General features: G+C 53.6%; 1 protein-coding gene across 3 annotated transcripts in view; it reads right to left on the reverse strand.

Annotated features, from left to right (window-relative positions):
• Positions 1–7965, reverse strand: part of Shf (Src homology 2 domain containing F) — a 20189-nt gene extending 12224 nt beyond the window's left edge. For all 3 annotated transcript variants that reach the window (XM_005364375.3, XM_005364374.3, XM_026787744.1), the window contains exon 1: positions 7471–7965. In XM_005364375.3, coding sequence (XP_005364432.2) covers positions 7471–7965 — 495 coding nt within the window. The remainder of the gene's footprint in view (positions 1–7470) is intronic.
• Positions 7966–10544: the final 2579 nt, after the last annotated feature.

Raw genomic sequence — 10544 nt, forward strand, 5'->3', positions numbered from 1 at the left:
CCGAACCCCTGGGAGAACTGCCTGGGGGCACCCTGGGACACCGCCGAACCCCTGAGTCCCCAGAGACCAGGCTACAGAAGCCAGTCTTACCTTTTCCCCATTTCCCCAGCTGCCCGAAACTGTCACATACAGTGGTCAGCCATCTACCTTCTCCCAGTGAAAGCGGATGAACCTGAGACACTCAGGGCAGGGTAGGGCTGAGGACGATGGAGTTTCTCTCCAAACTGGGCAGGAGAAGGTAGGACTCACCAAGCCAGACCCGGGAGCACTGCGCCACTCAATGGGTTACAGGCGGGTGACATCAGAAGGGGCACAGGGAGAGGCCACTCCTGCATTTCACAAACTGAAGCCTGGACTTCAGACCTGAGCTGGATCAGAGCTGTGAGAGCCGCTGAGCCAGGGGGGCCCCCTGCCCTCAGTGAAAGGACCTGGGAATGGGGACCCCCCGAGGGAAGAGATGGAAGAACCAACCCTACCTCATGTTCCTCTGGCTGTTTCTCTGACCCCATCTGGCCCACCTACAGGTTTCTGAGGTTGTCCCAATGGCTGCCTCTCTCTTATTCTTGGGTCTTTACTACTACCTTGTTTCTGTCTGGCCCAACTCCAACACTTCCTTTCATACCTGCCTGCTTGGAGTAGGTCACACCAACCCATCAGTACTCCAAGCCATCTGCTAGCCTAGAACTCTTACTTTTTTTTTTTTTTGTCTCTAGCTCCAATAAGCAACCAAGAGGCCCTCGAAAAATCTTTCTATTGTATCACCACCATTGCCTTAACCCTTATGTCCTCCTTCCTCCAGGAAACAGAGCAGTCTGTTCGAATCCATCACACGACCCCTGGCTTTTCTCTCCCAGGCCAGTGGCACCGACTGCTCACTGCTGGCGACTCTGCCAGTCAGCATACAGCATCAGCACCTGTGTGGCAGCTGCTCAACAAACATCTGCATCACCTGACACATTCTTCTTAAACCTTACAATACGCAGACCTCCAGTGTTCTGAGGAAAACGTTCAAGGTTCCACGTTCGTCTTTGGAGCACAGCTCTGAAAGCATTATGGTCATTTTATTATCCAATGGTTTCCTCCCTGCCTGGAACACCTTCCTACTCTGGCCAATCCTTACTCACTTTTCTCCCCTCAGAAGGCTCGTCCATGCTTCTCCAGGTACCTCCTTCCTGGGGCCAATCGCTTTGTGTACCAAATGCTTGTTTTACTGGGTATCTTCAGAAAGATGGGGCACTTCCAGGGGGCAGGACCCACATTTGCAACTGAACACCCCAGGAACTGAAAGCTCTCAGGAAATCATGTTAAATCCATCTGATAAGATGATAGAGAGGGATGGAAGTACTCTTCCCTGATTTCGAAGAGGGAGAAGACATGAACCTAGGTAAAGTACGGTCAGAATGGAGGACCAAGACTCTCTAAACAAGACTGGGTCCTAACAAGCTTCGCCGTGAGGTCAAGCCCTCCACACCCTTCCTGGGGCCCCACTTCAGAGCCCTTCCAGGCCTCCCCTCTGTAAGCCCAGTTAGAATTACACACAGTTGCTTCTCCCCGGAGTCCTGACCCCTCCCAGGCTGGTGTGCGCCTCCCCAGCGCCAGCTGACAATGCCTGTGGGCAAGCAGGTGGCAGCTCAATGGCTCCTCTGTTCCACTCCTGGCTCCACACCCTGCTCTGGGAAGCCCCGACCCCCACCCTGGGCTGGAGCATCCAGAGGGCTACCCACGAAGCCCGGAACAGGAATGACAGCAGAGTCACCAGCTGGGAAGGCTGGCAGGACTGGTAGCCACTCTGGGCACAGAAAACTCCAGTCAGAGCCCAGGCCTGCTTCCCCGGTGCCTCTGTGTCTACAGGGGGATAAACTGCTTACAGAAAAGTTGTCCCTGTGGACTATGTGTGGCCTACGATGGCTTGTTGTTCTTGGCCCCTGAACCCCTCTGATATGCCCAGCTGTTCTGCCCAATACCTATCCCAGGCCCCAGCGCACAGTAGATACTGAATTCATATTTACTTGAGCGCCTTCATAGGCTTCTATCCTAGAAGTGACACCAATATGCCACCCCCACCCCAATCGCTCTGATCTTTGAGTGGCCTGCGTGACCAGTGGCAGGAGGAGGATCAGGCACACTGGACAACCTACTTCTGAATCGGGATCAAAGCCTCTGGCTCAAGGGCAGATGGGAGGGACTGCCAGGTGGGCACTGGAAAGGCACCTGACACAAAGGTGATATTGCAGCACACAGCCTCTGTCCTAGCCGGCCGCCACTGAATGCTGAACCACTTCCCAGGGGGAGGTAAACAGGTGCTACTCAAAGGGCTCTGTGTCACTCCCTGCTCTCTGCTGCCATCCAGTAGGCTGTCCCTAGGACCCTCCCAGAGCAGCTGTGAGCTTTTCCATCTCCTTCCTGCCCACACCTCTCCCAAGGTAGCTAACAGGCCTACCATCTGCTGTCATCTCCCATTCTGCAGTTTTCTGACCTCCCCACGGGTTCCGGGAGTTGCAGAACAAGTACTCTGGGGACTTCAGAGTTCCCAAACTCTCTCATTGCTTATTTCCTCCACGGCTTCAAGCTTACATTTAGTGCCCTTTTCACAGGCATTTCCACGTTTTAGGTTTATATTTTAGTTTAGGGGCTGGGGACATAGTTCAATGACAAGAGCCATTTGCTTAGCATTATAAGACACCCCCCCCCACACACACACCAGTTCAGTCTTCTGCAATGAAGAAACAAACTAACAAAAACACTTGCCTATTTTAGTATCTCCCCAACGTATTTACGTCACTGAACACCTATGAGCTGATCCGTGTGGTTAACAGTACACGACTTACTTCTCTGAGGTCACACATCTGTCCCTGCTGCCCCCACTTACTCTGATACCTTCTCCCATTCTCCTATTGGCCTGGGAAATGCCAGCATAAAGCACAGGGGTCATTTCCCCCTTTCTAATCATACTTACAAAACACTCAAGCACTACAGACATGTGGCTGACACCACCAACCCTGTAAGGCCCCGGGGTATGTCATGTCTGTGTTCACTTCAGGACAGTCCCCCAGGGCTAGACCCTAGTCCCCGGGAAACAGTGACTTCAGCCCTGAACTACATCATCCCTTCTCTAAGAGCCTCACATTGCTAGTTAGCAAACGCTGCAGGAATACCACCTCTCTGCTGGGTGCGGGTAGCAGGTGCTGAAGGCCCAGGCGTGGGGCTTGGTCCAGAGTCCCACTGCGTTGTAAACTTCAGGGCTATGTCTTACTGGTTGAAAAGCCCTGCAAGTGGGACTCAACATCCCTGGATTTCGGTTCCCTACGTACAACCCAGAGACAGATTCTTTCTTACAATAAGGTTGCTATAAATACTGACTGGTCCAGTATAATTTAGCTGCTGGAAAATGGCACCAGGCACAAGACATATGCTCAGCAAATGCCAGTTACTGTCTTAAGGATAAAGAAACCAATTTGGGGGGTCCCCCAGGAGCTCACACTCATAGACACAAAATTCTAGGAAAGCGAAGCACCTGGAGGTGTGCTGGAGGTACCCACAAGCCCAGAGCATGCAGGAGTCGGGCCCCATCTTAGCTCTTACACAATGTCATGTTGGCTCTGGAATGAGGACAGGTAGAATATGCAGGAGGCACCCTCAAAGGACTCGGCCCCTTCAGGACTGGCTTAGTTTAGGTAGCTTTCTTTCCCCATCCACAAGCAACTGCTCGGCTGTTGCCAGCTCTCAAAGGCAGGGTAGAGTGCAAGGGCTGAGATGCTGACCAAGTCACTCCCTGGCCACGCCATCCCCTAGACATCTGGTGCCACAGACCAACCCCACAGTCCATGAGCAGCCACATTCTCCAGCCATCCTTGACGTGCCAGTGATAACACAGACAAGCAGCCCAGGGCTGGTCTAACTGGGCCACAGAAGTCCCTCCCCTGGATTCCTCCCTCTGCCACGACTTTCCCCCTTTATCTCCACCACAGAACAAGCAGGAGATAAGGTGACCAGACTCCCACACTCTGAGAGGGCATGGGAAGGCAAGCTTATGGGGAAAAAACACTCGATGAACACCGGCTGAGAGTGGTCCTATGCTAACATCAGGACAGGAATGCCCTGATGGAATACGGATACCTCCGGCCTCACTTTACTCTTCCTGCTTGTCCTCTCCTCTCTAGAAGAGGCCTGGATGACCCTAGCCTATGTACATCCGCGACATACATTCATTATTAAAAGTCCTCAATACCGGGGCTAGTAAACTGGCCCAGGGAGTAAAGGTTCCTGCCACCAAACCTATCTCAGTTTGATCCCTGTGACCCACATGGTAGGAGAGAATGGACTCCCAGAAATTCCTCTGACATTCCCACGTGTGTCTGTATGTGAGCATACATGTTTGTATTTTTAAAAAGGTTCTCAGTATAGGGCTACAGACACAGTGCAGTAGTTAAAGACACACTCTCCTCTTGGAAAGAACCTGGGTTTGGTTCTCAGCATTCACATCTGGTTGCTCACAACCTCCTGTACCTACAGTTTCCCAGGGATCTGATGCCCTCTTCTGGCCTCCAAGGGCCCTGCATTTGTATACGCAAAGCCATAAACGAACACACATAAGCATATATACATAATTTTTTAAATTGTTAATGAAATCTTTTTAAAAGTTTTCAATACTACTTTGAGGGGCTAAAAACTCCTGTAAAAATTTTGAGAGCTATGAGCCTTTCCCCATAAAAGTGAGAAATATCTACAAACAATTTCTGGGTACTCAAGAGCCCTAGGGTCTTGCCCAAGGATTAGGAATATGAGGCCTGGTTTCAATATAGGGCACCCGTTTCATTGGCCATGCCAGGTCTCGCCCGTTACTGGCATCACAGCGGACAACAGCAGATGTTGATAGGCAACCCAGCTTTCATTCAATCACAGCCCCATCCCCTTTCCCCAGTTAGATCACGTTTTTCCTGCTGAAGCTTGGAGAACAGTGAACGAATGAAGAGGAAGCCCAACACGCTGGTCCTTCTGCCAGAGCAAAGCCTGGAGGTGGGACGAGGGCCCAGCACCAGAGGGGGTTCTTCTGGGGGCCATCTGGCCATGCCCTCGCTGCCGGTTGCAGGGTGTCGATCTTGCTGTTCCCACACCTGCCCTGCTAGGCCTGGCCAGATGGTCAGCTCTGTGCCTCTGCCAATTATACCAGTGGGTTTCAGGGTGGGCTGGCAGCCAGAGAGCCCTGCATAAACTTCAGGACCCTGTCCAGATCCCCATTCCCTCCTGCTGCCTCATGCTGTGAGCTCCTTGGCTTCTCCAGCCTAGCGGAGAAGCGCCTCTACCCATCTCATCCAGTCTCAGGATACAGCCCCTCTCGGTGCATTCTGGTGCCTCTGTCTGCCAGCCAAGGAGCTCTGCAGGGCTGAGAAGAGGAAGGAAGCAACCATACCGTCTGGAAACAGCAGCTCAGTGGGAGCGAGGGCCAGGGGTGGCACTGTGCATGTGCCCTGGGGTGTCTGACGACCTGGTTTAGGGTTAGCGTTCAGGCACCTTGTTGTGCCTAGCCTTTCCCGGGGAGGACTCTGGGATCTCTCAAGGTTTGTTCCTAGACAGTGGGGAGTTGATTGTTCTCTGAATAATGACAAGCCCTAGGTCAGCCCCTGGGACAGCTCTGGTGGCACATCCTTCATCTCTTTATCACACCCACTGAAGAAAGCACAGATTGTGTGGCTCCTGGGAGAGCCTGTTGGATTTCATTCCGGTCTCTGTGGCTGGCTGACAAGAGAATCAGACGCCTCTTGTGTGTGTGCCCCTTCCCCCAGGTCTGAACAACCCACAGATCAGAGTTGACCCAACTGAAGCCTGGATGGTCTGGACTAGAAGGCTCTAAGGGTCTGTATGTGTGGCTATGGCTACCTTGGAGGTTTCTGGAAGAAAGTGGAAGAACTGTGTCTTGGAAGTTCCTGACACTTAGGCCACCCTGAGAATGGACAGACACCATTTCAGGACATTTTGTTAGACACTTCAGAGACAGAGAAATGAAGAAAAAAAGCAGACCTACCCTGGAAGAACCCACAGCCTAGTGGGCAGCCTGTTAGGTCATTCTAAGCCACTACAGGGAGGAAAATAGCCAAGGACAGCTTAGGCCATGGGCCAGCAGCCAGTGGCCAAAGAGGAGGAGACTGACTGGTCAGTGGGGAGGCCAAGGCCTAGCTATTCCCCTACTTCATTGCCTCACCACCATCACACCATACAGCAGCAGGGGGAATTTGGGAAGAGACAGAACAGCCTGGGAGAAGTGCCCTTGAACCTTGCTTTTACAGCTTAGGATGCTGGGTCAGGATGGGCAGCCATGCTCTACAGAAAGAACTTGGGGAGGGGTACGAGTCACACATCTGGGGCTCTTGACACATCTCTCTTATCCAGGAAGCCTCACTGGACAGTACTCTCTTGGCTGGAAACCCTAGTTCTGAAACCGGAGGATTCAGACATTAACTGTTCTCTAATCAGATAAAAATCTTTTCTGCCGAGGAGAGGTGAATAGGCCCCGGAGAGACTAGCTCTCAGACATGTGGAGGACAACAGAGCTGGGGGTGGCTCACAGTCATCATCTTCCAATTTCGGGCTGGGGAGCTACAGACGGCTGTCTATATTGCAGGACAGGATAAAAGTGGAATTAAGAAAGAAGGCAGATGTCCGGGGAAACAAACTCTTTTCCCCTCAGTCTGCAGCTCCAAGAGAAGCTCCAGCCTCCCTCAGTATGGACCGAGGAAGAGGGAGGCCAAGAGGAGATCGCCAAAGGACTTAGCTGCTCAGCCCTCACTGGGCAACAGGTCCTGACCACCAAGCAACCTCATACTGGGGGGAACTGAGGGAGTGTGCCTGCACCCTGGGGGTGAGTTTCTTCAGCAAGAGCTGTACAATGCCCATCTTAACAGCTCACCCCTCTAACCTCATCGGGAAAGGCAAAGACCAGCACTTGCTGTTTTCACATAAGAAATCTCACTTTTCAGCTCCCTTCTGGGGCTTCAGACTGCGAGCATGCCTGGACTCCAGGACAGGGTGGGAGGAAGAAGAAAGGAGAGAAAAAGAGGAGGGGAAAGCTTTGTGCCGGTTCGCCTTGGGGGAAAGAGTCAGAGATCAAAGGGCAGAGAAGCTGCTGCTCCGTAGAGGGCACAAAGGCCATAAACCTGCAAAGGGAGGTGGGGTGTTTCTCAATGTCCGTTAGAAAAAGGGGCTCCAGGATCACAGTGGAGAGGCTGCAAAGCTTGGAGTACCCATGAGGGAGGAGGTCAACAGTCCTGGGGCTCTAACAGGAAACAGGGCAGTTTGGGGGCTCAAATTAGTCGGTGGAGAATCTAACAAAGGGGTTAAAATCTGAGCCCCCAGATTTTAACCAGAAATACTGACAGCTAAAGGCTGGGCCCCAGCCAAGCTACCTTTGTCCCTCTCCAAGTCGCCAGACCTCAGACCACCACCCCTCCTGGGGTACGCCCGCGCGCCACTCACCCTGTCGCTGCTGGCATGGGGTCCGGAGATCCGCTCCTCCGGAGGGGGCGCTGGGGGGCCGGGGGTTTCGACTCGAATGAGGCGGTGCGGGGGTGAGCCGTGGCGCGGGGGCGGAGTGGGGCCAGGGGCGGCTGGGGTGGAAAGGGCGGCAGACACGGACGAGCTCCCGGAGTAGGGGTCCTCAAAGTCGCGGTCACGCTGCAGCCTGTAGGCGGCCAGGATGTCCGGGGGCGGCGCAGGGGGCGCGGCCGGGCAGGGCGCAGGGGGGCGGTAGTCGGGCTCTGGGGGGGCGGGCTTGGCGCCCCCTCCGCCGCCGCCCCCACGAAAGCCAAGGTGTTCCCGCAGCCACTTTGCGACTCCGCCGCTGCCGCCCCCTCCCGGGCCAGCCGCCGCACCCCCAGCCCCGCGGCGAGATCCCCCAGGGCCGCCCCCGGCGCTGCCCTGCGCCCGCGGCCCGGGGCCGGAGCCCGGAGGAGGAGCTCCGCTCAGTAGCATGGGGTCCTCCCAACTGAGCGAGCAGACCTCGGGCGGCGGGGGCGGGGCAAGAGGAGGCGGGGTTGCGCCGGCGGGAGGGGCGGGGCTCGCAGTGACAAGAGGGGCGGGGCCCACTGCCTAACGGGGACCCGAAGACTAGAGAGGAGTAGATGGGAGACAGCGGGGTGCGGGGGTGCTATTGCCGAGCCGAGGGAGACTCCTCCACGTGTCGTTGCGCGTGCTTCTGTGGGGCGCTCACTGGTCCCATCTGCTCTTCTTCTCCAGCTCCCACTTTGCTTCAGACGCGGAAAGTCGAGCCCCCAGGCACATCCCACCCGTCTTATTCCTCCCCCAAAGCCCAGAGACTCGGAAACAATATTCTCTAAGAGTCTAGGAAGGAACCGTTCTTTAGATGTACCTATTACTCCCTCGTCTTGGGAGTCCCGCCTACCTCCTCCTATCCCTCAGCTCATACCCAAATCTAGGTTGCTTTTCTATCCAGGCAAACTTCTCACATCGCATGCAATCAATTCCCCCGGAGACATCCATTGCTCTGGTTTCCACATACACCCAGCCGCTTCACATGCTAACAACCCTCGCTCGCACAAACAATTCCCATCCATGATCGCACCTGTCCCCAGCAGGCCCACACAGCCCTGATGGTTGCACTGAAGGATTTCTTGTGGAAATCCCTCAAGCTACGCCCCGGGTTTGTCAATCAGGTTAGTGAAAGAATAGAAACAGACTCGTCAATAAATCAAGTCGAGAAGCAGTTGCAACGTTGTTTTTCAGCAGCCTCTTACACTCTCGGAGCTCCAAAGCTGCACTGACGCAGAGGTGCTTGGCGTTTTTGTCTTAGAAACGAAGAAGAGTTTTGCAGCCCTAAAGCTAAGGCCAACAGGTCCCCCCGCCCCGCCCCCACCCGGGAAGCTATCTGCTTTATCTCACCATGGTACAGGCTCTGCCCGCTGCCTCTGTGCCTCTCCAACTGCTCATGGTTATTTTTGAGATAGGGTAGGGTCTCGTATTGTAGCTGACCAGGAATTCCCTATAAAAGCTCAGTCGGGTTTAAAGTAGCGATCCTCAGTTCCTGTCTCCAGAGAGCCTTGAGTTGACAGACTAGCACAGCCTTTTGTATGAGCAGAGAATACGTGAGTCTCCAAAGAGGAGTGAGTTCAAAGCTGAGGGAGAACGGTGTGATGGGAAAACAGCAAGTCTAATAGTCCTATGATTCCAGATTTCAAATAGATTACATTTCTGTGTGCAAATTCAAACATATATATATGAATTCCCACACAGTAACGTGACCTCTAATCTCCCGGGGTGGGGGTGTCTTGTTGCATTGCAGATGATCATTTTTGCAGGTCCAGCTCGGGTACTGTCAGGTAATACAAATGCTGTTGGACCCCAGCTACACATTGGATAGTGGGCCCGTAAAAGACACTGAAAACAGTCGCTTCGTGAGGTGTAATACAGAAATAAGAGGCTTACATTCCAAAATGTACAGTCTAAAATATTAACTAACGGTGCAAAGGTGAGCAAAAGAGATGACGGGTACCCAAGGATGTTCTAGCAATTCCCACATGTGAAGGGATGGAAAAGCCTTTGGTCAGGAGTCAACAGCTCTATGACCTAGCCAGTTCTATGGGCAAGACAATGCCCCTGGTCCTATGCTAGGTAGGCTAATAATAGTGGCTGGTGTGAGAATTAAGGTTGGCGGGCGATGAATGATAAGAGCTAGCTTGTTTGTGGCTGGGCCTTGAGATGCGGCCCTGGATAGCCTGGTAGTCACTCTGCAGTCAAGCCTGCGGGCGGATTCTTGGCAGTCCTGTTGGCTCAAGCTTCCCAAGTGCTGGGGTTACCGGTGTGAGCCACCACACCAGCTGTATTTGCTTCAGGAAATGTAAAATGAGGGGAACATGGATGCCTGGTGGTTAGAATGAGAAAGGTCTCCATAGGCTCCTCTGCTTGGGGGTAAGATTGGGAGGTGTGGCCTTATTGGAGGAGGCGTGGCTTTGTTGGAGGAGGTGTGGCCTTGTTGGAGGAGGTGTGGCCTTGTTGGAGGAGGTGTGGCCTTGTTGGAGGAGGGGTGGCCTTGTTGGAGGAGGTGTGGCCTTGTTGGAGGAGGTGTGGCCTTGTTGGAGGAGGTGTGGCTTTGTTGGAGGAGACGTGTCACTGAGGGTGGGCTTAGAGGTTTCAAAAGCCCACTACACCTCTGAATATGGGTGACAGTTGTGTGGCTTGGGCCGTTTGTGGGGCCACCGGCAGTGGGATCAGGATTTATTCCTAGTGCATGAACTGGCTTTTTGGAGCCCATTCTCTTTGAAGGGATGCCTTGCTCAGCCTAGATTCAGAGGGGAGGTCCTTGGTCCTGCCCCCAATGGGATAGGACAGACTTTGTTGATTTCCTATGGGAGGCCTTACCCTCTCTGAGGAGTGGATAGGGGGTGGGGTAGGGAGAAGATGGAGGAAACAGGAGGAGGGAAGGGAGGGGAGACTGGGATTGGTATGTAAAATAAATTGTTTTAATAAATAAATAATAATAATAATAAACAGTACACTACAGGCCCAGTTCCTGCAGCTCCCCCTCTAATCCCCTG

The sequence above is a fragment of the Microtus ochrogaster genome (genome assembly GCF_000317375.1).
Source record: "Microtus ochrogaster isolate Prairie Vole_2 chromosome 14 unlocalized genomic scaffold, MicOch1.0 chr14_random_1, whole genome shotgun sequence".
NCBI lineage: Eukaryota > Metazoa > Chordata > Mammalia > Rodentia > Cricetidae > Microtus > Microtus ochrogaster.